A 27716-nucleotide genomic window follows, 5' to 3' on the forward strand; every position below is an offset into this window, starting at 1 on the left:
CTGCTTTGCAAGCATGAAGCAGTGAGTTCAAAACTTCAGTCCCACAAAAACACCAAAAAAACCCCCAAAAAAACCAAAAACCAGAAACAAAACCTAAAACCAACAAAGCATTAAATAGAATATAAAATGAAAAACTAAATTCTGAGGAGGTATAAAAATAGTGGGAACAGGTTTCAGAATTCATGAAAGGAAGGTGAATGCAGGAAAGAAATGGAATGAACACTTATTAAAGAGCATCTGTTATATGCCAAATATTTATAATACATTATTCCATCTTTGCATCAATTCTATGAAGTAGACATTATAAGCACCCTACAAATGAGAAAACTGAGGCACAAGTTGATTATGTAGTTGTGGCAATGTGTGACTAGTTGCAAGATATCTGGCTTTATATATAGGTTCATCTCTCACTATTAAGCCTTGAACAAGCAACTTAACCTCCCATTTAATAATTTGTAAATGATGACATTAACAGGTTTTGCCTCAAAAGGTCATTTTGAGAATTGCATATGTAATGGAAAAAGCACTCAGTGTTATAAGAACCGGTAAGTTAACTAACTCTTTTATATTTTTATTTTTTGTGTGTTGGGGACTGAGTTCAGGACCTTATGCACACTAGACAAGCACTCTCCTGCTCAGAGTATGCCTAGTCCAAATGAGTTAGCTCCTTATCATTGTGGAAGACCATACAACAAATAAGTGGATGATAGGATTTTATACTTTCCTAATTCTAAACTGAACTTCTGTACTATACCTGATTACTTTTTTAGGCCACTAAGATATAGAAGTACAGAATGGAGTTCAGGGAGGGGGAAAGAACATTGATGGTGTACAGAGATTCTGAGAGAAGGAAATAAGGCAAAGAGTTGATCTGACTAACTATTATTTTGAGTACAGTATTCAGAACAAAAGACTAACACGTAGAAAAACTTGACAAGTAGGAAGATACCACTACCAATCTTGGTGTTTGGAGTTTATTTTTGAGGCTTTGTCTTGCTATGTAGCCTAGGCAGGCCTCAAACTTATGACCTTCCTGCCTCAGCCTCCCAAATGCTGGGATTACAGGCATGTACTGCCAAGCTTTGCTGAAGTTGTTTAAAGCAAGGTAATTTTTCTATTAGTAAGCAGCTTAATATATCTTAATATATTATTTCTCTGTTTTCCTTATTTATGAATTACTTTGCTAAAAAAAATTACCTTGCTTTTTTCTTATAAAAACTTTAAATACCTATCATGTCTAATCTCCAAATGAAAATTGCATAGCGCTCCCTCTAGTGTCATGACATTAGTGAAGTACAATTAGTTTTGTCCTAATACTTATAGGTTTATTCATTTGCTATATTAATATACTGAGCCTGCACTTGTTATTACATAGTATTCTCTTATAAGACGTCACAGTCTTAATTATATTGTATCTTCTAGTGTACATACTGTCTTTGAATGTATATTATATCCAAACTAAAAGATAGTTTAAACAGATTAAGTGTTGCTATATAATTCAGTTCACAATCATAACACACATAGCAAATGAAAAGCTGAAGAAGTAACAGCTCCAACCACAATTAACTTCTCATAATTAACTTTTTTTTCTCCTTTATGAATTAAAAAAATGGCAATATGAGCCAAGTTTGGCACATGCCTAGCACTTGGGCAGTGAAGGCAGGAGGATCTGGACTATTGTGAGAGCCTACTTAAAAACAAAACATCAAAAAATAAAGTGAGACCATCTGATTCCAACCAAAATGGACTTAAAATGTTGGGCAGAAAATTTTCTGAGATTATTACTATTTTGGTAGTACTGAGGTTTGAACTCAGGTTCTCAAGCTTGCTAGGCAAGTGCTCTGCCACTTGAGCTATGCCTCCAGCTCATTTTCTGAGATTAATAACAGAAATATATTCTAGTACACACAGAGGCATAATTCCTTGAGATTTTAAACTGATTATGAACGTAAGACTAATACCTCGTATGCTAAGTCAATAGGTGTTCTATGAAGAAGGGATTCCTTGATCAAGTAAGGTTAGAATACTCTAGGTTAAATCAAACTACTAGGCTTTCTTTACTGATGGTCCTCTCAGAATCTGCAATATGCTAATGTGCACTGTGAACTCCCAGTACAGAATAGCATGTAGCTTCCCCCAAACTTACTGACTACGGGATCCTTTTTCTCTCAGAATATCTAATGACATATAATGAAACTAATGTTCAATAGAACAGAGTGTGGGAAATGATCTAATCCAAATAAAGTTGTATCAGTTCCTCTGCTCCCATCACAAGTCTCCACCCTTTGACTCAATGCATCAAACTAATCCTTTCCTGCATTCATCCTATCTTTCCTATTTGGTAGCCACTGGCTTTAAGATCTCAGTGCTCTGGAATTGCACGTGCCCTGTAACTCTCTGCTTTAATGATTTAAAAAAAACAAGTGGCTTCAAGGTTTATGACATCATACAAGGTATTAATCTTCTTGGGACATGCCAAACAAATCATTCTGTTCTCACTGAAATAGAAGATGGTGCTTTCACTCTTTCACAGACCTTATCTATGAACTCAGGGGAGAATGTACACTGAAGTCCTAAATGGAAGACAAAGAATAATAGTCTAAGTTAGATTTAGCTAAAAGACCAGACTATCTCAATCTTCCTTCCAGTGAAGGAAAAGAGCCAAAAGAACAGCAAAAACAGACTGGGACACTCTACTCCACAGCACATTTGGAATTACAATGGTGGGAGGGTGTAGTGAGCCCTAGTAAAAGTGACAAAAAGATGACGAGTGAGAAGGAATGGAGGCAATTTGGAAATAGAATAACAGCTTATTGAATCTTCTAGAGTTAATCCTCCCAGTACAACTTTAGTAATTAGCTAGAAACAACTTAATTCCTAACAAATAAAAAATACCCAAAGCTAAATGTGAATGATTTAAAAAAAAATCTATTTTGGATTATCTACTTTTCATTAGGATAATTAAGAACAGTATGTATTTCAGTCAGGGTTCATAATAACTTCTTTAAGTTGAGGATGGATCTTTTTTTCTCAAGTTATTTTGATACTTTCTCCCTGGAGCTAGGTTTGAAAAAAAACCCAGAGAACATGATAAGGCATCTTTAGAGATAATAATGTTGTAACATTAAATAACTAAAAAACAATAAAGTAAATTGAGGCCTGTTTCATTATATATCATCGGGTTTGTAAGTTCTCTTAATAAAGCTGCATATATTAACTATTCAAAATAACTTAAATTTATGATGGAAATCTAGAACCCTACTAAAAGAAATCCATTGCTCCATATCTAAAATTAAGTAATTATTTGTTTATTTATAAAATAACGAGAAAATTACGAATAAATCTGTTTATTGTACTGTGAAAATGGTCTTGGTATAGGTGAGAAACATACACTTTGAGGACAGCATTCAGGACTGTTAAGACAAAAGACAAATTTTAAACTCAATCTTGATTTAAGGGAAACACTATAAATTATAGGCTGGAATGCATTCAGCATAAACCCAGATTTTTATAACATAAAGCATGAAAGAGTACAAAAGATGTTCGAGTCCAATAAGCCCATATCTAAACTTTAACTATAAAGCTTCAAGGACTTTTAGTTTATTCTTATATACTAGTTTTCTTCTGAGACAAGTTGATTTTATCTCCAAGACTTAAGGCCATTCCCTGTAAAGAAAAATGAAGATGTTTATAATTTATAAACAATGTACAACCAGTAGGTTATTCCAGTTTAATTAAGCCTACATTCAATAACACTATATCAAAAACAAAACCAAGGATGTACAAAATAGACTCACCAAAAGTTTCCTGGGTTGAGTCCACTTTAGTGCTAGACTAACAGCAGTGTTTAAAAAAAAAAAAAACTCTACAGAATCCATTTCACAAACACCCCACAGCAATCAATCTGGTTTTAGGCAAAAATCCCAGAATGACAGGCTACAAATGTGGGCCATTAAGGAAGCAGAAGTTATACTTCTGTTAAAAAATGCCATTCATCTATATCTATATAAGAGATTATGCTATAAAAATAACAAAGACCTAAATTCTTCCTTCCTTTGTTCAGTTCACAGATGCTCTCAAAAGAAGTGATTGTTACCTGACTCTTTGCACGAATTCTTATATGGCCAGTAACAGCAGCATCTGGTCCCTGGTGAATTGGCTTTTCAATGCTGACATTTGCAAGAGCATCCTCTCCAAATATGGAACGAGCATAAAGATTGGCTGCCATAAAGCCACAGTAACCAGAAAGGGCCTGGAAGAAATTTATGATAAATTTAATAGTTTACTAGAGAACTACACACTGGCAAAACCAAATACTTAAGTGAATTACTACTTAAAATATTACATATGTGCTGGTGGTTAAAGGCTCATATGAGTTTGCCAGAACTCATACAACTATACATGTAAAAAGTGTGAATTTTACTGTGTATATTATACTTTATTAAGCATGACTTTAAAGAGCTAGTACTTATTCCAATTTGTATTTACACATTCTCTGCTTGTCTCCTACACCAACCTTTAAGCTCCATGGAAGAATGTACTACTTTTGTTGAACTCAGTATTTACTGAGTAAACTAATATACGAATAAAAACCTTAGGTCAGTCGTGGTGGTTCATGCCTGTAACTCTAGCTACTTAAGAAGTGGAAATTGGGAAGACTGTAGTTCAATTCAGGACCAGGTAAAAAGTTAGCAAGACACACATCTCAACTAAAAAGCCAGACATGGTGGTATGCACCCATCATCACAGCTATGTGGGAAGTCTAAATAGAAACATCAGGGTCCAGGCTGGCCTGGGTAAAAAGTGAGACCCTATTTGAAAAATAAATGAAGCAAAAAAAAGGGCTGGGCATGTGGCTCAAGTGGTAAACACCTGCCTACCAGTCTAAGGCCCTGAGTTTAAGCCCCAGTACCATCTAAAACCAAAACCAAACCAAAAACAACAGAACACGTACTTGTTTGGCAATGGACTTTCTCTCTCTCTCTCAATCTCTCTCTCTCTCTGTGTGTGTGTGTGTGTGTGTAGTGCATGCTAGGCAAGCATTCTATCATTGAGCTATACCTCAGCCTGAGAGTAGAGATTCTTTTATTGATTAAAAAAAATTCTTTTGAGCTTCAGCTTCATTTCTGTCATACTTCTATAACAGTCTTCTTTCATACATAGACATAGCAGAAAGTCACAGCATAATAATAATTTTGAATTTAAGCAGATATATTGACTATAATCAGAGCTCAAAAAAGAAGTTAGGGACATTTTCTAATCTAGCATCACAAATAAACTATTTTTGAATAAGCCTCTATCTGGAAGGGGGGAGAAGACCCAAAAGAAAAACTTAATTTGACTATTCATTTGGGTCGGTGCACTAAGAACATGTAGGATAATATACTTCAACAGAAAGAGGTAAGTAGATTCAAGGATTCTATGGGTATCTTCTTTTAGATACTCCAGAATGACAGTCGTTTTTTGCTGAATTTTAACAAAAATACTCTAGAGGAAACACAAAAAAGCCAGAAATCTACTGTAGTACTCTCTATCAGATTTTAGGATTTTCCAGCCAAATTTTACCTTCTCTGGAGTGAGGCACTTCATGTTGGTTGACTTAAGTATGTGGTGTAGATAGTCATTTAAATCAGTCATATTGGTGTTAACTGTCACCTGTAGAGGAGAAAACAAAGTCAAGAGGATCATAAATCCTACAATGAGAAAACTATGACTCACTGATATTTCATATTAGAACTTCATTACAAATATTTAGGGGAAGAGTGGGCAACAACAACAAAAAAATGACATCTACAAAATCCAACCTGCAGGCTGGTATAAGTGCTTTGAGATATAGATAACTTCACAGATAAACATGAGGCACACAGAACAGTTCAAATAAAAATCAAGGTTCAAAGGAGCAAAGTTCCTCAGCAGGCCAAAGACTCCTCTGGACACTAGAATTAATGGTAAATTCATATTCACACATAGAAGAGATAGAATGTTGCTTATAATGTTTTAATTAATAAGATTAATTATAAAACTACTACTTATTCAGTTTACAATAGCAAATTAGCTAATTTGCAAGAACAGATAATTAACAAAAACTACTTGCTTTTCACATCTGACACTTTTTACTGGGATTAACTTCATAAAGAATCCTTCTTCATAGTTTAAAGGAAGCAACATTAAGGAGTACAAGGAAATCTCCCAAGACTAACTTTGTTTTCCCATTCAAATTCAGCCCACATCTGACGGAATTCAGCATCAGTGCAAGTTGCAGGTTGGATATAGTCCATGATGTCAATGTGGATATCACTGAGGACCACACAATTTCTGTCACTTGCTGCTCCAGAGACATCATAAACTGTAAAAAATATATACAAAAAGATCCATAATCACAAGGGCAAATTTCAATTAAAAAAACTTTAGTACATTCAAATAATTATGATATCAGCAAATATTTAAATAATACTTATTATAGAGGCTCTATTCTAAATGCTTTACAAGTATTACCTGCTTAATGCTGCTATTAATACCATCTGATATAGCATTATTGTCCCACTTACAAATAAAGAAACGAAAGCACAGAAGTCAAGTAAGTTGCTCAAAGCCCCACAACTGATAAGCAGTGAGGACAGGATTCAAAATTAGGCCTACTTTGTTTTTTCTTGGGAAATAGTTCAATCCGATGAGCAGTTATATAGCAAATGCAGCATGCTTTTGCTTTTCCTAACTAATGTATTTTCTTTTTTGGCAGTACTGAAGTTTGAACTCAGTCAGGGCTTTGTACTTGCTAGCCATGCACTCTACTTCTTCAGTCATGTCTCTGGCCCTTTTTTCCTCAGCTTATTTTGGAGATAGGGTCTTGTTTTTTGCCCAGGCTGGCCTGGACCACGATCCTCCTATTTTAGGCTTCCTGCCATCTCTGGGATGACAGGCAAGCTGCCACCATGCCAAGCTACTGGTTGAGATGGGGTCTCATGAACTTTTTGTCCAGACTAGACTCAGACCATGATCCTCTCTGTCCTCAGCCTTCAAAGTAGCTAAGAATCCAGTATGAGCCACTTACATTTGGCTCCTCACAAATATTTTTGAATGGATATTGCTGAGCTTTAGTACTTTCTAATACAAAACTATTTTCTTCCACAGTAGGAAGTCTACTTTTCCTCATTCTAGACTCTTAACATTCCCCTATTCTTTCTGCTTTCAGAGAAAACTGAGGGTTATCAAGAATATCCTCCTCCATTTTGAGTCCCGTATCTATTGTCTCTCTCAAGCTAGTCTCACCTCAACCTCTTTTCTTCAAGATTTGTCTTCCTATCATCTGTGATTCCTGCTTTGGTTTAGTACCTCACTGCATTAGTTATCTCTTTCAGTCTTAGGTCTTTACCTTTTAATCCTCTATCAACTTTGTTCCCCATAATCTATAGTCTTTTCTTAAGAAAAAAAAAAAAAGTCCTAGACAGGTGTGGTGGTACACACCTGTAAGCTCATCACTCGGGAGGCTAAAGCTGGAGGATCATAAGTTCCAAGCTATCCTGGGCTAGATCTCAAGACCCCTGTATGGGAAAATAACAACAACAACAAAAGCCCTACCACATCTTTGCCTTCTCTTCTGGTCACTGCCCTCTTTTTTACTATCAAAGCCAAGGTCCTTCACTCAGAAAAGTCTATATTCAGTATTTTTATTTCTTCATCTCCTATTTAGTCTTCAAGCCACCACCATTGCCTAAGAGATGCCACAAGAAATATGCTCAGATCAGCAACTAGCCGGGTGCTGGTGGCTCACGCCTACAGTCCTAGCCTGTTGGGCTGGTGGAGTGGCTCAAGTGGTAGAGCGCCTGCCTAGCAAACCTGGGGTCCCCAGTACCACCAAGAAAAAAAAAAGGATCAGCAACTGACAAATCCAGTTTTTCAGATCTCAGGTTACTTGACTTTTTGCAGCTTTAGGTATTTCTTTAAGATTTTACCTTACTTTTCTAATCACACTTCAGGACTCCTCCTCTGACCAAACCTTTAATAATACTGCTCTCTTGGACTCTGCTTTCAAATGCTTCCTTTCACTCTATAACCTTCTCTGGGTGATTTCTTCAATTCTTTTTATTTATTTTGGCTTTTATTTACTTACTTTGTGGTGCTGGGGATTGAACCTAGGTTTTCATGCACTCTACTACTGAGCTATGCTCATAGCCTTCCTATAGTTTTTCCTTTCTTGTTTTTTTTTCTTTTTTCTTTTTTTCTTCTACAGCACTGGGAGTAGAACCCAGGGCTTCACTTGTGCAAGGCAAGTACTTTACCAACTAAGCTATATCCAGCCCTTTCCTATGGCTTTTAAATAAATTTTTATCTATAGTTTGGATCTTTTTTTCAGTTCTAGACTCATGTCAAACTGCCCTTAGCTATCTTCAGACATTTTAATGCTCAATTTGACCAAGCTTTAACTTATCTTTTTCTCTCAAATTTGTTCTTCTCTCCTTTATTTCCTGTTTTGGTGACTGATGTAAACAAGTCAATAAACTCGATGATCCAGAAATCTAAGGGCTACGTTAGCCATTTCTTCTTCCCTTAGCATCAGTTATAGACTGCCCTTCTAGCTACTTTCTTAGTTTAAGCTTTCTCATCTCAGGCTTCTGAAATAGTCTACTAGTTAATCTTCTTGTCTCTTCTATAATGCTGTCATAGAAAAATGTAATCATGTAGCTCACTCATTTATAATTTCCTCATCTCTCCCCTTTCCATGGATGAAGTCTAAAATCCTTAGCATGGCAAGTAACTGACCTTCCTAATTTCATTTTTTCCCCCACCATCACCCTCTAACCTACTCTGAACTCCAAATTATCAAATGATCTGCACTTGTTCTAGCTGCATCCTTATTTATCTGTAGAACACTTATTGATCCTTTAAAATCCTACTCTAGCATGAGCTCCTCCATGAAGTCTTTTCTAAATTTTCCCTCCCATCCTCTACCACTCTGAAAACTGACCATTTTCTTCACGGACTCCCACCCTGCCTAGTACAGGATTCTTTCATAGCACTTACCATTATGGATGTATTGCACCACTACATATCTGCTTTTCCTTACTAGACTCTAAACAGTCTGAGGACAGAGGTCTTTCATTCCTCACTATAGTAGCTCTATCCCTTTGATGGAAATTGCTAAAAATTATGCTTGACTGAGTAACATTGTACAAGCTAGTCTCAAGATATGAAATACTCCTGTGTGCCTGGCCACAGGTGCCTGTACAAAGTTTTAGACTTAGCTCGAATGTTAGCCTTTGATAACATGCTCTCTTCCCTCATATGACTTCCTATACTGTACTTTTTTTTTTTTTGTATGATCCTAAAGCACATAGTGCATCAACTAACCTTTATCACACTGAATTCTAATTATATCTATCTCCTTGTTTTTGCCTGGTGGTTTTTTGAGGACAGTGACTCTATCTGGATCATTTTTATACATCTATAACATAGAACAATGCTTGACATCAGAGTATCCCACATATGACAACTAAATGGATTCAAGTGATGCCTTCAAGCAATATCCAGCACTACTCATTACAAAAATTCTTTAAAATATTTAAACATCACATCATAAAACAGTACCTTACCTATATTGCCAAAAATGATTCCATTTTCTGTTGATGCTACCTTGACATTAGCTTTAATATTTGCAAAATCATGAGGAGCAAGAGTCAAAGGAGATGGCTTTTCCACAAGTTTCAGATCACCTAAGGCGAGGAGGAAGAGAAAAAAAGAGTTTGGATATGGTTAAAAGTACATTAACCATAAAACATTAAAATGTATACAACTTAGGAATCTGCTAAAGACAACAAATGTACTATTTCAATCTTCCAAAGTTTGTAGTGGTGAGACTGTCATTTGTGCTTATTTGTGGGGCACATAAATAAAATTAGGCAGTTAAATTTTTCAGTTACATGTGGTTCCTAAGACAAAACTAGAAAACAGTTATAAACTGACTCGCAAAGCAGAAACTTCCCTGCATGTGGCTGTTTTTGTAAAGCCTTACAAAAACACATGCCGTCCTATTTTTTTGTTGATCACATCATTAAATAAAGTAGCAAAACTGAAGGGCAGAAATAACTGCTGTACACAGTAAATGGTGTTGCATGTTCTCATTGGAGATGGTCTCATTCTAACTGGTGTTAAGAATCTCGACTTTTTTTCACATTTTGAAACAGGGAATAAAAATTTATGCATAAAATTATACACAACTTAATAATCTCTAAACAAGAAACATAAGAAGTGTATGATTCAAATATTATGAAGAAAAATTATTTAATATTCTTATCCTTTTCATTAATCTGCATATTTTCTTTTAAAGAGTACTAGGCATCTCAGAATAATTCTGTATTTAATTCATATGTGGAAGGAGTATTTTGAGTATACCATTTTTTCTCAATGAATGAATACGAAGTCTTCCAAAAGCTTAGGTCCTACTGGAGGTGTGGCTCAAGTGGTAGAGCACCTGCTTTGCAAGCATGAAGCCCTGAGTTCAAACCCCAGTCCCACCAAAAAAAAAAAAAAAAACCCAAAAGCTTAGGTCTTAAACTATATATTCCATTACAAAGAAAGATAAAATAATCTTCAAAAGGACTTGTAAGTTCTTAGAAATGTAGTTGATTGGATACATTGAAGAAGTCCAGGCAAAAGTATGTTTGCTTTTGATAGTTTGATGTGCCTTTACTCTTGCATAAGCCAGATGGAATTTTCTAGGGGTACTGCATGGTGGCTATCTATGCTTTACGTGCAGTAAGGATTCAGAATATACCTAATTCTGTACCGAGGAAATAAAAAACTTAACTAAGTGAGCTACTTAGTAAATCTGTAACTTAAGTAGCTCTTATCATATCTAGTATGCTAGATCAAACTCAGAATTGAAACCATTTGCATGTGCCAAGAGCATAAGCAAGTCAGTATGACAAAGGTTCAGAAAACTGGAGTTGAAGGAGACTAAATTCTAAATGTAAAACAAAGCCTTGATTCAAAATGTCACAAAGGGCACAAGAGAATACTTATATTGAAAACTGTATCTTCTCTTAGCAATCTGTCATCTTTAAAGAGCTACTATACAAAATATCATTCCTTTATGTTAAATTTCCTCACCTAGAGTAGCTAGCTCTAATGTGCAATTCTGCAAAGTATCACTGGTTTGGTTCACAACAAGTACATCCAGGACGATATCATACTGATTGACATGAACATAAGCTTCTGCATATACAGGATCTGAGAAACCTGTCAACTGGGTGACCTGTCAAACCAAAAATAAAGATAAAATTAAATGAATGATATAATTTATCTAAACATATCCTAGCCAAGTGATTAAGTCTGATAATTAACACGTGATTAATTAGATTAGAAAAGTCATTTTGAGAGAGGTGTAATAAAATTGTTTTGAAATACAGGAATGGAAACTGAAACTGGGACAAGTAGAAGTAACAGGTTCAGAGCTTTACAAAATTTATGCAAATGATACAGAACTTAAAACACTACTTTAAAAGATGACATTCAGGCACTTATTGGGTTTTGTTGTTGGGAATTAAACCCAGGACCTTGTACATATTAAGCATATGTTCTACTATTGAGCTATACTCCCAGTCCATCTATTGATTTTTAAGCTCAGCAATCAGTAGTACAAAGATGTTAAATATGCTTAGCAAATACACTAAACATTATTCTAACTTAGTCTTATCTCAAAATTTAAAAGTTACCAAAGTATGGTATTTAAAAATGCAATACTGTTACCAAAAGCACAGGCAACAAAAGAAAAAATTTTGTGCTGAAAAAAAGAAATGTTTGTATATCAAACAATACTAAAAACAGTTGAAAAGGTAAATCAGAATGAAAGAAATTATTTGTAAATTTAAGAAGGGGTTAACATTCAGAACACATAAAGACTCACACAAAAACACCCCAATTTAAAAATGGGTAAATGATTTGATCCAGCAATACCACTCTTGGGGATATACCCAAAAGACTGTGACACAGGTTACTCCAGAGGCACCTGCACATCCATGTTTATTGTGGCACTATTCACAATAGCCAAGTTATGGAAACAGCCAAGATGCCCCACCACTGACGAATGGATTAAGAAAATGTGGTATCTATACACAATGGAATTCTATGCAGCCATGAAGAAGAATGAAATGTTATCATTCGCTGGTAAATGGATGGAATTGGAGAACATCATTCTGAGTGAGGTTAGCCTGGCTCAAAAAACCAAAAATCGTATGTTCTCCCTCATATGTGGACATTAGATCAAGGGCAAACACAACAAGGGGATTGGACTATGAGCACATGATAAAAGCGAGAGCACACAAGAGAGGGGTGAGGATAGGTAAGACACCTAAAAAACTAGCTAGCATTTGTTGCCCTTAACACAGAGAAACTAAAGCAGATACCTTAAAGCAACTGAGGCCAATAGGAAAAGGGGAACAGGTACTACAGAAAAGGTTAGATGAAAAAGAATTAACCTAGAAGGTAACACCCACGCACAGGAAATCAATGTGAGTCAATGCCCTGTATAGCTATCCTTATCTCAACCAGCAAAAACCCTTGTTCCTTCCTATTATTGCTTATACTCTCTCTACAACAAAATTAGAAATAAGGGCAAAATAGTTTCTGCTGGGTATTGGGGGGGGGGAGAGGGAGGGGGCGGAGTGGGTGGTAAGGGAGGGGGTGGGGGCAGGGGAAATAAAAAAAATAAATAAATAAAAATGGGTAAATGACTTGAACAGACATTCCTCCAAAGAAGATATACAAATGCCTAATAAACACATGAAAAGATGCCAGCATCAGTAATCACTAGGAAAATGCAAACCAAAACCACAATGAGATGCTATCACAAATGTCATCAGGATGGCTGTTACCAAAAAAGAAAACAAGGGCTGGAAAACAAGGAGAAATTGGAACTGTTGTGACTACAGGTGGGAATGTAAAATGATACAGCTGCTATCAAAAACAGCATGGAGCCAGGTGGGTGTTGCATGCTTATGATGTCAGCACCAGGAACTCTTGAGTTCCAGGTTAGCCTAGGCTACATTGAGTTGGTGGCTATCCTGGGCTACATAGCAAGACCATGTCTTGCAAAATCAGAAAAACAGGACTAGGAGTGTGGCTTAAATAGCAGAATGCCTGCAGAGCCAAAAAAATAGTATGGTGGTTCCTCATAAACAAAATGTTGATTATACTTATAATGGAGTATTATTTGGCCTTAAAAAAGGAGGAACTTCTTTCCTTTTTTTTTTTTGTCAGTACTGTGGTTTGAACTTGGGCTCTGCACTTACTAAGCAGGTGCTCTACCACTTGAGTCACATTCCTAGCCCCAAAAGGGAGGAATTTCTTTTTTTTTGTTGTTTATTATATATATATATATTATTGTTGTACTGGGGGTACATTGTGACATTTACAAAAGTTTTTACAATATATTATAGTTGAATTTACCCTCTCCATCATTCTCCTTTATCCCCTCCTTCTCCCATTCCTGGCATAGTTTCAACAGGTCTAATTTTTTCATTTATATACATGTGTACATAATAATTCTACACATTCACCCTCGTACATCATTTTCTTATATCCTTCCCCCTCCCAATGATACCTACTGCCCACACAGGATCTGTTTTACCTTCCTCTTCTCCATTTTTTAAAAGACATTTTTGTTTGCTTAACATAGCTATATAGGTAGTTTCACTGTGACATTTTCATTTATATATGTATTATAACCTGAATTGGTTCTTCCCCTCTATTTTCTCCTTTCTACCTTAGTCCAAAAAGGGAGGAATTTCTGACACATACTATAACATGGATGAACCTTGAAGATACTATACAAAGAGAAATAAGCCAGTCACAAAACAACCAAAACTAAATGATTCCACTTACATGAGGTACATAGACTAGTCAAAATCAAAGAAACACAAAGTAGAATGGTGGTTGCTAGGGGCAGGGAAGGAAGTGCAAATCGGGAGGTATTTTTTTAAAATTATTATTATTTTTTTTGATAATACTGGAGGTACTGCAGCCTTATTTGCTTTAGGTATTTTTGAGACACGGTCTCACTTTTATGTCTGGGCAGGCCTGGACTTTAATCCTCCTATTTATGCTTCCCTTGTAGCTTGGATGATGGGTGCTCCCACCATGCTCTGCTTTTACTGGGTGAGTTGGGATCTCATGAACTTTCCTTTTAATCCGGGCCAGCCCTGAACCTCAATCCTCCAGATCTCTGTCTCCTGAGCAGCTAGGATTACAGGTATGAGCCACTGCACCAAGCCTTAAGGTACTGTTTAATGGGTATAGAGTTTCAGTTTTGTAAGATAAAAATGTTCTAGAGATGATTCTATAATAATGTAAATTTAATTAATACCATGCAACTATATACTTAAAAATAGTTAAAATGGTGAATTACCACAATTAAAAAAAAAACCTATTGCTATCAATTCCCAATTTTAAGGGAGAAAAGGTGTTTCAGAAGTTTCAATTCTGCCATTGACATTATCTTGAATAAAAAAATCATTTTTGAGACTGCTTACTCATCTAACAGATGACGGACTAACCTAACTCAATGATTCTTTTTTCTTGCTATGTAGTCCAGGCTGATCTTAAACTTGGGATCCTCTTGACTCAGCCTCCTGGGTGCTGGGGTTACAGGCGTGTACCACCACCACACTTGGCTCTGATTCTTAAACTTACGTAGTTAAAAGAGTAGAATTCAGTCCTTAATAGAATCCTGTAAGGAACTCAATATATTAAGAATACAGAAGTGGAGCTGCTCTATTTAAAGCAGCAGAGGCCAGAATTTGGGATCTAGGTGTGGTGGAAGGAGCCAAAGCCCTGTGTATTCAGCTTCCCTCTAAAAACCTTAGCCTGTGTGTATCCCCCAGTTCTAATTATGATTCTATGAATGTCCACATACAATTGGTTCAAGTTATAAAAACCATCTAATAGATTTACAGTACTATCATATATAGTAAAGTACTTCATCAGCTTCTGAATTTCAATTGAGGTTTTTTTTTCTTTATATATTTGAGACAAAGTCTCATTATATAGCCCAGGCTGGCCTGGAACTCACTCATAGTCCAGGCTGACCTCAAACCCATGATTCCCCTGTCTCAGCCTTCCAAGTGCTGGATTAGAGGCATTTGCCAACACATTCAGCCCAATTGAGGCTTAATGGGTTATTAATCACAGTAAATTGATAAAAACTGATGCAAGGGCTAGGGGTATAGCAGTGATACAGTGACTGAGTAGCACGATTGAGGCTTTCAGCTGGATCCCTAGCACTGCAAAGCAAAAAGAGAAACAACAAAAATCCCTTAATTCTATGTAAGTAAGTTATTTTTCTTTAAAAAAAAAATCAGGACTTGCAGGGCATGGTGGTGCACTACTATAATTTCAACATATGGAAGGTGGAAACAAGGATCTTGAGTTCAAGGCCAGCCTGGGCTACACAGTGATATTTTGTCTCTAAAGAACAAATAAAAACCTAGCAGGGTCAGCAACTTCTTCCTTACTACTTCCTTAAACAGCAAATTTACAATAATTCATAGTATTATTTGATATTTACTTACCTTGTTAAGTTTAGATGCTAGGGGATCTGCTGCCTCTTTCCTCTGTGTGTTCCCCATTGCTGCCAACAGACTCAGCTGAAACTGATCTTCCTTGCAGTTCATTTCATTCTTAGCAGTTAGTTGCATGAAGGAAATGGGGTCATCAGGCTGCACTGTCACATTCCTCTTTTCAGATTCTTTCTGTGTTGAAAAAACAATACACATTTCTTTATATAGAAAGAAAGACAGCTTTTTACAGGCCTTACAAATAGGGACTGAGAAATCAATACACACACACACATCCAGTAACAATCCACAAAGCACTTTTAAAGCCTTCTCATATGTACTTTACCTTTTGGGACAGCTTCTCTTCTTCGAGTTTGGCAGATAACATGTGAGAAAGAGACTGCCTGCATTCCTTATTGAAAATTTTATTCATGAAAGGTGAACATTCAGACAAGACCTTGAGACACAGGGAAATTCGGTCTACATCATCATCAGTAATTGGTTTCTTAGGAAGAGAGGATTTTCCCAAATGAAGGATAGTTGCCATCAACAGCATAGCCTCAGCAACAAAAGACTACAAAAGTAGAGAAAGTGGTTATTGCATCATGATTCCCTAATTGCAGGAAGGTCACTTTATTACACCTCACAATTCAAGAAATAGAGTTAACTTTTCATTTCACTTGAATAAGATTTCAAATCCTTTAGATTTTATTTCCATCTCGTTTTTGCATTCTCCTTCCATTCTTATTCTAATTGCTACCTTCTAAGGCTTCACTGACCTTTAACTAAAAAACAACAGTGGCTTTTTAAATGTCTTTCCTTTTAATACCAACTACAGAAAAATTAAAAGAATGATATATTTCATCAATTGTTGACATCTTGCCATGATTGCTTTTTTATTCTTCATATACATACACTTATTTTCTTGTCTGGCCATATGAAAGTAAGATTCTTCACCTCATAATACATTAGCATTTACCTCCTAGAATCAGGACAGTTTCCTATAAACCTACAAGATCAGCTTCTTGCCTGAAAAACTCCATGATCCCTAAATATATGTACTATACTCTGAATTCAAATATATTTTCCTAAAGCATCTCAAAGTGTTTTTATTTTACTTTTAAATCCATGCATTTTATTTGGCTATTACTCTCTTTAGTCCCTTTTAATCTAGACTAGCTTCCTGCTTGTTTATTTTTAATCAAACTGACTTTAAAAGAACCCAGATCATTTTTGAAAAGACAGTGTCTCACACTTTTGGCTAGAATACCAGGCAGGTGATGTTTTCTACTTCTGACTATATTCATCATGAGGCACATGACGTCAGGTTTATGTTACTGGTGATGATGAGAGTGGTTATGTGCTGCTACCACTGTAATTTTACACCATACCCATCATTTCAACACTTCATGCAAATACCTCAATGATTTCTCTTTACCTTACACTGAAGGCCGTATTACTTGGCCTGCTATTCAAAGTTGCAAGCGAATTCCAACTTATTTTTTTAGTCACAAGTAGCATTGTCCTGATACAGATGCTCTATGCCCTAGGCAAATTGTCTTTGGCTGAGTACTGATCTGTACACATGTATGGAAAACTACCAGAGGACTGGGGAAGAACCAGTGGAAAAGGAAAGTATAATTATTCCCCAAGTTTGGATATTGTGTTCAGAAAGAGAAGAAAGAGAGGGCAGTAAGTACAGAAAAAAAAATCTGAAGAACTGATATTGATGGAATTTCCCAAATTGATGGAAACCATAAATCCAAAGAACCAAGAAGCTCAATGAACCACAGCAAAGGAAGCATGAAGAAAATCACACTAATCCACATCCTAATCAAATTGCTAGTATCTAGTGATAGAAAATCTAAAACCAGCCAGAGGAAAAACAATAATTCTACATAGAGGTATAAGACTGACAGACTTCTCACCAGGAAGGCAGAAGACAATGGAGCTACATCTTTACAGTATTCAAAGAAAAAAAGTCAACTTAGAATTATATTATTGTTAGAGGTTATAAAGATTAGACTGTGATTATAAATGAATGAACAAATAACGGCCCACTGAGAGCTTAAAAATAAATTATTTTTCATAAATCAAAATAAACTGATAACAGATAATATACTTTATAAGGTATCTGGTCCTTTAAATTTCATTTATGAATCTCATTTATGATTTTTTTTTTACTTTGAAACCATGTTTATTTTAATTTTTTCCATTTATGAATTTTATTTACAGGTTTATAATAGAAATAAAACCATTTGAAAGTTCCAAATCTGAAGGGAAAATGTTCAATTACATGGTACATGAAGGAATCATATGCCTGATGGATTATGCAGCTATTAAAATACTGTGAATATGATTAGGAAGGGTTTATAAAAACTAGGAGAAATAGTTGGTATAATATTAAGTGAAACTACAGTATTTAAAATACAAAATGACTTTTTTCTCACTAGAGAAAAATGTGTTGCACATAAAGGGCAACTTAAACGCTTTCTGAAGGAAGGATTTCTATTCTATCTTTTGATGATTTTCTCTCTCAACTCTAATACTAGTGACATTTGTTCTTTTTTTTGTGACACTTGTTCTTAAGTGCTATAACTGTAAGTGACTTTTTCTCAGCTTTTTTCTTTGTGGCACTGGGGATTGAATCAGGGACTATGCATGCTCTTCATCACCAAGCTTTGTTTATTTCAGCAATAAATTAAAACAATTTTAAAATACATTCATAATTCTACGATAGAGACTTTTTAAAAATGCAAACAAAACAAAGAGTTTTAGGTAAACAAAATCAGAGGGAATTCTTTTTTCTCTTTTCTTTCTTTCAAGACAGGGTCTTGCTATGTAGACCAGACTTAGCCTTGGTCTTGTAATCCTTCTGCCTTAGCCTCCTAACTGGGATTACAGGTGTGAACCACCATGCCTGACTTTGAGAGAATTCTTTACTAGCAGACTCATATTAAAGAATGATTGAGTTATTGCTTCTGGATCTTTTGGCTAAGATTAAATGAGTTGTTTAGGCAGAAAAAAAAATCAGATGGAAATATCAATTTACACAAAGGAATGAAATATATGATAAATGGTAAATACAAGATTTTTCTCATTAAAAAAATTTTTAAAAAATAACAGAGAAATGGATAAAGAAAACGTGAAGCACACACATACACACACAACTTTATCATTCAACCTTAAAAAGCAAGGTAATTCTGACACATACTATAACATGGATGAACCCTGAAGACAGTATTATGCTAAGTGAAATAAGACACAGATGGACAGATATTACATGATTTCAAATGTATATAGACAGAAGTAACATAGAGATTACCAGGGGCTGAGGGCAGAAAGGAATGGGCATTTTCAGGATGGGACGATGAAAAAGCACCGGAGAGGGATGAGATAAATGTACTTGATGCACTGAACTGTTGCCATCTAACAGTATACTCAGGAAAAGTTAAAATGGTAAATTTTGTGTTATGTGTATTTTACCAGAATAAAAAAAGAAGGAAAGAAAGCACACAGAAAGGTACCTGAATTTTGCCCTGCTCCTAATTCTCAATAGCTGGCTAAGAATGTCCAGTCTCCAGCTCAGACCAAACTCCAGAATAAGAAAACAGAATTTTTTGTTTTAAAGAGATGATTGTTTATTTACAACAAAAATAACAATGTATCATAGGGTTTACAAAATGACATGCAGGAACTGGGGGCACAGCTCAAATAGTAAGAGCACTTGCCCAACAAGTAAGTCCTGAGTTCAACCCCCATGTGGTGTGAAATGCAGGACAACAGTACAAAGGACAGCAATGGAGGTTACTAGGTAAATGACTATACAGTCAGAATGGTCAGAAGCTGTGGTAAATTATTTGAAGTATTTTAGGATAAAATAGATAATGACTAAATGGAGATGCTAATGACCATGCAATAACTAAATGACTAAATGGCATTTCCTTTACTGGTTCTTGATTAATCCTAGCAAACAGAAATGACTTTTATAAACCCTTTTAACTTCTCCACTAGCCAAATCACATGGTATCATTATTGCATTACTCTGTCAATTTTTGAGTCACATTATACTACTGTGCCTATTTCCTCTATTAAATATAAGCTCTTTCATGATAGTAACCTGAGCATTAGCTTTTGAGGCTCAATAATCACTTATTAGGAAATATAGAATAAACAAACTTACATTTTGTTTTTTCTTCTCCTGAACCAAAGCTACATAGCGCAACGCAATCTTGGTCAGAGTTGTGGCAAGGGATGCAGCAACAAAGAAATCTCCATCCAGAAGGAATCCTCTCAGTGGAGGTCTGTAAGGCAATCAATAAAAATGAAACCCACAACTTCTTTAGTGGCCCACAGCTTTTATATAGGAAAGTCAGATAAGCCACCCTCACTGCCCACATAGCGCAATGCAATCTTGGTCAGAGTTGTGGCAAGAGAGGCAGCAACAAAGAAATCTCCATCCAGAAGGAATCCTCTCAGTGGAGGTCTATAAGGCAATCAATAAAAATGAAACCCACCAACTTCTTTAGTGGCCCACAGCTTTTATATAGGAAAGTCAGATAAGCCACCCTCACTGCCCCCCCTTCAGTAATAAGGACCTCAGCTAACTCCCTCTAAAGAGAGCTCTCAAAGGAAAAAGAATACATGACTTCAATATTTTTCTTCAAATGACTCAAGAACTAAATGAATGGAAAGAAAAAGTAATTAAGGATGTATGTATTGGAGCTAAGGGACTACTTTCAAAAACCAAGTTAGCTATTTATTTACCGGGTAGGTTAAAGACTTCTCAAAGTCTCAAATTCCTCTTTAAAATGGAGATAATACACTCAATCTCAAAGGGATGTTGTCAAGACTATATGAGACATTTAGCACAATGCCTAAGTAGTTAGTATTCAATAAACATTTCAGGTATCATTTTCATCATCTTTACCACAGAAAAAGGAATGTAAAGAAGAAAATATTGGTTAGAAATACTAAAGTTTGGGCTGGGGATATAGCTCAGTGGTAGATCACTTGCCTAGCATGTGCAAGGCCCTGGGTTCAATGCCAACAAAGAAAGACACACAGAAAGACAGAGGACAGAAAAGGAAAGAAAGACTTTCCTTCTCATATATTTCCTACTCATATATTTTCTATATGAGTAAAATAATTTCAGTTTAAACAGAACCCAGTTATTTCAGTGTAAACAGATGGAAGGAACAGAGGATTGAAACCATCAACACACCTGGCCCTGTTGCACAATGGCTAACTCACTGGTAATCATCAACACAATTGTTAAGGGAAAAACTTACTTATCTTTCTCCTTTCAAATACTTTAAATGGTAAACACTTTCACATGGGCCACAAAAGCAAACTTCTAAGAGAAATCATGCGACTATTTTATACACAAGAGAAATAATAAAATTAGCTCAGCTGGTATGGCACATGTGCTGTAAGTTACCTGTCTTCCTCTTTCTTGGTGGGTCTAGAACTACTCAGGGCACTCTGAGTTGCGTATGTACCCATTTCAGTAACCAATTTCTGAACAGGCCCCACAGTTATTTCTTCTTCAGGTTTTATTTCACCAGCTTCTTTCTTTACTTCTGACTCTACAATTGGAATCTAAAAGTCAATTGGAAACACTGATTTAGAAATAATAGCAACAGCAAGCAAAATTACATTTATTTTTTAAAAAACATTAGCCAGGTGCTGGTGGCTCACACCTGTAATCTCTACTTAGGACGCAGAGATCAAGAGGATAGCAGTTCAAAGCCAGCATGGGCAAATAGTTTGAGAGACCCTATCTCAAAAATACCTAACACAAAAAGGGCTGGTGGAGTAGCTCAAGGTCTGTAGGTAGGCCCTGAGTTTAAGCCCTGGTACTGCAAAAAAAAACCAGTTTGTATTAGTATATGATAGTTACACAGGTAGTTTCATTCTGACATTTCCAGATATACATACATTGTACTCCTGTAAACAGTCAATCATTTCTATAAAGAAGGCATTTTCCCAATAAGATTTTTGAAACTTGGAACTCTGCTTTCAATTTTCTTTCATTCACAGAATAATGTAGCAGAAGAACAGAGGCTTTAAAGTTAGATGCTCTTAGGTTTGAATTCTTACTCTGCCACTTACTAGTTGTTCTGAGCAAGTTCATTAAACAACTTTGAGCCTCAGTTTCTTAATGTGTTAAACGGAAATTTTAGTTCTACATAAGTTACTTAATAGAAAATGCATAGGACAGTATCTAACATAAAGTAGATGTTCACTAAGCTTTATTCCTTTTCCTTCCCTTGAAATATTTACCAAAAATATTAACCAAACATAGCACTTATCCTAAAACGGAATAAATGACTGACCTGCACAATGACTTCATCAACTACCCTTTTAATTGATCAAGGAATTACTATGAATTTATTCCTTAGTACTAGTCTACCATCCAATTTAAGAGCTTTAAAAGTATCTAAAGTACAGCCAGTTAAGGAACTTAAACCAAAGGTCTCAGAGTTAATTACTGGCAGAATCAAGAGTAAAATCCAGGTTCCTAGGTTTCCTGACAAGTGGCCCATCATTTTTTGTATTCCTACCGTAAGGATGCCAGTTTTAGTGCAAATATTCTAAAGTCAGCCTTGTTGTAAGGCATTCTGTTAGAAAAAGGCTAAAGCAGTATTTTACCATCCTTTTTCTTTTTTTTTCTAAACATAAAACAGTGTTCAAACAAAATCTTAGCCAAGGGTAAATAAATAATATAGAGAGGTGTTATCAGTATCATGGGGATGGGACACACCCCTAATTTTCCACAACCCTTGAGGCTTAATTAACTGGATAATTAAAGTATATTTTTCAATGTTAAGCCCAGACGCTAAACAAAAACATAAAAGCCTGGACAGGGATATAGCTCAACCAGTATAGTGCTTGCCTAGCAAGGTCAAGGCCCTGAGTTGAAATCCCAACCATAAAAACAAACGACAGCAACAAAAACCCACACAACAACCTTCCTTTGCTATCACCACCAAAAAAATCAAATCATCATATAAATGTCAGATTTTTTTTTTTTTTTTTTGTGGTGCTGAGAACTGAACTCAGGGCCTCGTGCATGCTATGTAAGCACTCTATCACTGAGCTATATTCCTTGTACATCAAATTTTTCTACAGTATAAATGACCATATAAAGCAGGATTTACAAAAATAAAACATACCTCTCCAAGGGACCTGCGGACTTCAGTCATCACACTCTGAATGTCTTCCTTGGTACTACAGTATTCTCCCAGGATCCATAATGCTCCTCGATAAATTCTAGGACGAGAATACAAGATCTGAAATACAAATCTTGAAGCAGAACTATGTCTTTGTGAATTTAAGCTAAAGCAACAACACAAAATACTGCACTAAGGAACTATGGAGGAATGTTTTGGAGAGTATACAACAAACAATAAGTTTTGTTTATCTCCAGAAATCACAAGAAAAATAACTGTCTTCATTCATTATTATTTGGACCACTCTAAAACTGGTAAACCCACAGTAAAAATTAAATACTAAAATGTTTCCCACAGCCAGGCGCCAGTGACTCACACCTGTAATCCTAGCTACTCAGGAGGCAGAGATCAGGAGGATTGAGTCTGGACAAATAGTTTGAGAGACCCTATCTTGAAAAAGCCCATCACACACACGCAAAAAAGGGCTGGTGTAGTGGCTCAAGGTGTAGGCTCTGAGTTCAAACCCCAGTACTGGAGAAAAAAAAGAAAAAGCCAGGAGCCAGTGGCTCACGCCTGTAATCCTAGCTACTCAGGAGGCAGAGATCAGGAGGATCAAGGTTCAAAGCCAGTGATCCTATCTTGAAAACCCATCTCAAAAATGGGCTAGGAGTGTCTCAAGGTGTAGGCCTGAGTTCAAACCCCAGTATCACAAAAAAACCCCCAAAAACAAAAATACAAAATAAAATGTTTCACAAAAGTGTTTATTTGGAGTATAGTTAAAATAAATTTGACTTTGTCGTAATAAATGTATTATTTTAATGTAAAAAGTAATTCATCTTTTTATATTTAGACACTGAAGAGAAGGGATAAGGACTGGGGACATGGTTCAAGTGGTAGAGCCCCAGCCTAGCAACATATTCTTAACATAGAAAGAAAATAAAAAAATAAAGTAACTAACTCTTGTGATTTTAGCACTCAGGAGGCTGAGGCAGGAGGATCATGAGTTCAAGGCCAGCTTAGGCTACACAGCAGGATTTCTTCTCAAAAACAAAAAATTTAAAAAAATGTAAAAACGAAAACAAAAATCAAACAACAAAACAAAGACAGTAATTCTCTAGTTTAAAATGTTAAACTGAGTAAATTATTATTATTACTATTTTGGCACTAGGGTTTGAACTCACATCCTTGTGCTTGCTAAGCTAAGTAGGTGTACTATCACTTGAGCCACACCTCATCCCTTTTTTCTTCGTACAGTCTGTAGTCATCTTTTCCATAAGATTTTAATTGAATTTATTAAGAAAAAATTATAGAAATTGAAGATCCAAAAGATTATGGATGTCAAAAGCAAAACCATGACATGGTTTCTTTTTTCTCACAAAGGGAACAAATATTTCTCACTTGTCTATCAGTACATTTTCATATTTTAAAAACCTTTGTACTGGTCCCTTCCTATCTAAGCAGACATAAAGTCTGTTACAGTTATCCATTGGATGCTTTTTTAGACTGGATTCTTTTTTTTTTTTTTTTTTAGTGGGACTGAGGTTTGAACTCAGGGCTTCATGTTTGTAAAGCAGGTGCTCTACTACTTGAGCTATACCACCAGTCCTGGATGCTTTTTTAAATGAACCAAAATCTGTACTTAACAAGCCCTTTTTTTTTTTTTTTTAATTGTTACGCTGGGGGTACATTGTGGCATTTACAAAAGGCTCTTAAAATATATCAAATATATCATACTTGGATTTGCCCTCTCCGTCACTGTCCTTTATCCCCTTCCTTTACCCAACAATACTTTCTTAATAGCAAAGACTATCTGAAGGGAAACACATTTAGGTTACATTTTCAATCCTTCTCTTAGATAAATGCTAAGGAGGGTGATAAATAATAATGATATCTAAAAATGATGCCACTTAAAAAATATGCTCCTCAATTGGTTGAGGAGTCATAGTGTTTCAGAGGAAATCAGAATAGAAAAACCTAGCTAAATCAATCTTATTATTTATTTTGCCTATACATTATGGATTGAGAGTGGAGATGGGTGATGTTTGTTACCATGCTTGTCTTATTTTGGCTTGTCTTGAATCTCCATTATATTTTCTATTAATTGACTCTTTGAAAATAGAAACTGATACAATGCTTACTTGACCATACACTTAAATGTACTTTAAACCTACTTGACAGATTTAATAGCATGAAAAACTTCAAGCATCTTCTCAACAATCAGCATTCTCAGGTTATCAAAACGCTGAATGGCTTCACGAACAAACTCCAAGACATCAGCAGCTGCTGCTTCATTATTGTCACTGAGAAATTCCATTAGCTAAAAGAACAAGAAAAGAGAAGAAGGATCAACAGTTGCACAACTCTCAGAGGAAGAAAATGATCTAAATCAAGAAATTAACAAAATTTACAAAAAATGCTAACTCTCAATAACTTTCAAATACATAACAAGATCTGTGTTGAGAGACAAGCATTATTATGTAAGCAAAAATGACAATGGCTTTTCTACCTATGTGCAGCATAGAAACTCGCTATAAAAGAAAACTAGAGACCCATGACTTGAAATAAGTTAGATACTCCTAAGTTATAACTAAAAGTAATCATTTTAGAAAACATTCAAAGCACAATGGCCAAATTTCAAATGACAATAATCTACTTCATTTATCTAACAGTAGCAGAAAGCAAAACATTCTAGCTATATGAATTTTTCTTGTAACTGATTATTTCAACTTAAGAGGTACTTGATAGAAAACTATTTGAAAGAAGTAATTGGAAAAAATATACACACAAATACAATTATGGCTTATTTTACTTTAGATAATTATAATAAACATCAATTAAAATACAATGTACAGCTATTTTTTTTTTTTCCCAATGCTGTTAACTGAACCTAGAGTCTGGCACATACTAAGCAAATGCTCTACCACTGAGCTACATCCCCAAACTTTACAGTAATTTGATATTATGTTTTGTGCTTTTTTTTATGAAGGTATCTTCTCCACTTAAGGGTGGACATAAAGTTCGCTTCTTAACATGAGACTTAGTGGTCATAGACAGCTGAGATTTCAGGAGACAAACTGTTGAGTAACTAGAATTAAATTTTTTTTAGAGAATTTAAAAATTAAGGTTATCAGAATTACATACCACAGGAATAACATTTGCAGCCATATCTGGAAATCGGACAGAACAGGAATGCAATGTTCGTACAAGAAGTTGTCTATATTTGTCAGTGTCTTCATGCTCAGAAACATTATTTGTTTTAATTACTTCCTTCTTCAATACAATAACCAGCTATAGGAAAAAGTAAAAATAAGTGAGAATTACACCATATTTGGTCTGACTAACTACAAAGTGCCAAAAAAGTTTTGTTTTACCTCTTCAACATTCCTAGAAGAGACAAGATCCAGTGCTAACTGCAGAGTTTTCTTGCGTACTTCTAAGTCTGGTGTGCTCAATACTCTTAGTATATCCATTACCAGATCCTAAAAAATGAGGATTAACACCAGTATTTCTGACCATAAGAACAAAATCTTAACTGTAGAATGGTGGGTTCTTTCCATCATCATCACTTTTTTTTGTGGTACTGGGGTTTGAACTCAGGGCTTCAAGCTTGCAAAGCAGGCACTCTACTGCTAGAGTCACACCTCCAGTCTGTTCTGCTCTGGTTATTTTGGAAATGGAGTCTCATAAACTATTTGTCTGGGTTGGCCTCGAACCTCAATCCTCCCAATCTCAGCCTCCCAAGCAGCTAGTATGAGCCACTGGTGCCTGGCTCCACCATCGTCTTACTCATTTGATTAATAATAAAATCACTTGTGGTGGAAGAAAGTAGATATTTTAGGCCTTCAATGTAATGCAGTATGAAGTAATAATATCACATATTCTGCACTCAAACTAACAATGTGCACTTTAACTCTGTCAAGCTTCAGATTCAACTTATATTTTATTGGAAATACAAAGTCAGAGGAACAAGCTAAATGACACTATAACAAAGTAATTAGTCACATGCACAAGGAGAAACATTTTCCAGGGTAACTAGTCTGATCTCTTCAACAAATCAATGTCCTGAAAAAAGACCCTAAAGGCTGTGGTGATTCATGAGTTTTACCTTATTTATTTTTGTCTTTTTCTTTGTGGTGCTAGGGATCAAACCCAGGGACTCACCCATGGTAGACAAGCACACTATCATTGCCCTATGTCCCCAGTCCTAGAGTTGCACTTTAGCTGAACAAAATTTAAACTGTCCAGACTTCAAAGTTAGTAAGTTAACTAAAATGTCAAGCTTAGGAATGATCTAAGTTTGAAAATATGCTATTTAGGATCTCTCCCTCTTTGAGACAACACTTACCTGGAGGACTCGTTCATGAGCAGGATGCTCCTTTAATTCTACCAATCGATCCAGAACTATGAGTTTTACATTGTTGTCACTTTCCTTAATAATTAAATCAATGTAACACTGAGCAGCAGCCTATATAAAAAAAAAAGAAATACATTTTTAAGAAAGCATAAGCACAGAATGTGAAAATAAGAAAAAAAAAAAGGACCCTAAGAAATCAAAATACAGTCATTAGTTCCTGCACTAGTGTTACGCATTTTTTTCAGAAGAATGTACATCTTTATTCCCTAAATCTTAACAAACCTCATTATTATTCAAGCTTACATCAGAAGCATTACAAAATAAAAGGATGGATGGAAAGGGGCTAAGTAGAAATATCTGCTGACAGACAAAAACTAAAGGTTGAAACTAAACAACAAAGCAGAAAAGAGCAGAGAGAGAATTTCAGTAAGTATAGCTGTTAAGTATATTTCAGTTTAGGGACAAAGTTTAACACATCTGCATTACAATGCAGAAAAATCAGGAACGTAAAATGATCCGAGTTATTAAAATACTTTAGTATATATTTAGAGCACTTATTAATAAGACAAATATGTATAATGTATTTTAGAATGATAAAATTTAAAAGCAAAGGACAAAGGAGCAAATCGGAAAAGGGAC

At 35.5% G+C, this 27716-nt stretch overlaps 1 protein-coding gene across 1 annotated transcript in view; it reads right to left on the minus strand.

The window, feature by feature from the left end:
* Positions 1 to 3287: 3287 nt before the first annotated feature.
* The window catches only part of Copb1 (COPI coat complex subunit beta 1), a 37829-nt gene continuing 13400 nt past the window's right edge, over positions 3288 to 27716 (minus strand). Inside the window, exons 8-22 of the mRNA XM_020177983.2 lie at positions 27069 to 27188; positions 26095 to 26202; positions 25865 to 26011; positions 24895 to 25040; positions 22727 to 22823; positions 20989 to 21149; positions 19732 to 19852; positions 15895 to 16122; positions 15564 to 15743; positions 11107 to 11251; positions 9591 to 9710; positions 6201 to 6346; positions 5566 to 5655; positions 4097 to 4252; positions 3288 to 3666 (exon numbers count right to left, since the gene is read on the minus strand). Coding sequence (XP_020033572.1) covers positions 3607 to 3666; positions 4097 to 4252; positions 5566 to 5655; positions 6201 to 6346; positions 9591 to 9710; positions 11107 to 11251; positions 15564 to 15743; positions 15895 to 16122; positions 19732 to 19852; positions 20989 to 21149; positions 22727 to 22823; positions 24895 to 25040; positions 25865 to 26011; positions 26095 to 26202; positions 27069 to 27188 — 2025 coding nt within the window. The 3' untranslated portion in view covers positions 3288 to 3606. The remainder of the gene's footprint in view (positions 3667 to 4096; positions 4253 to 5565; positions 5656 to 6200; positions 6347 to 9590; positions 9711 to 11106; positions 11252 to 15563; positions 15744 to 15894; positions 16123 to 19731; positions 19853 to 20988; positions 21150 to 22726; positions 22824 to 24894; positions 25041 to 25864; positions 26012 to 26094; positions 26203 to 27068; positions 27189 to 27716) is intronic.

The sequence above is a fragment of the Castor canadensis genome, chromosome 1 (genome assembly GCF_047511655.1).
Source record: "Castor canadensis chromosome 1, mCasCan1.hap1v2, whole genome shotgun sequence".
NCBI lineage: Eukaryota > Metazoa > Chordata > Mammalia > Rodentia > Castoridae > Castor > Castor canadensis.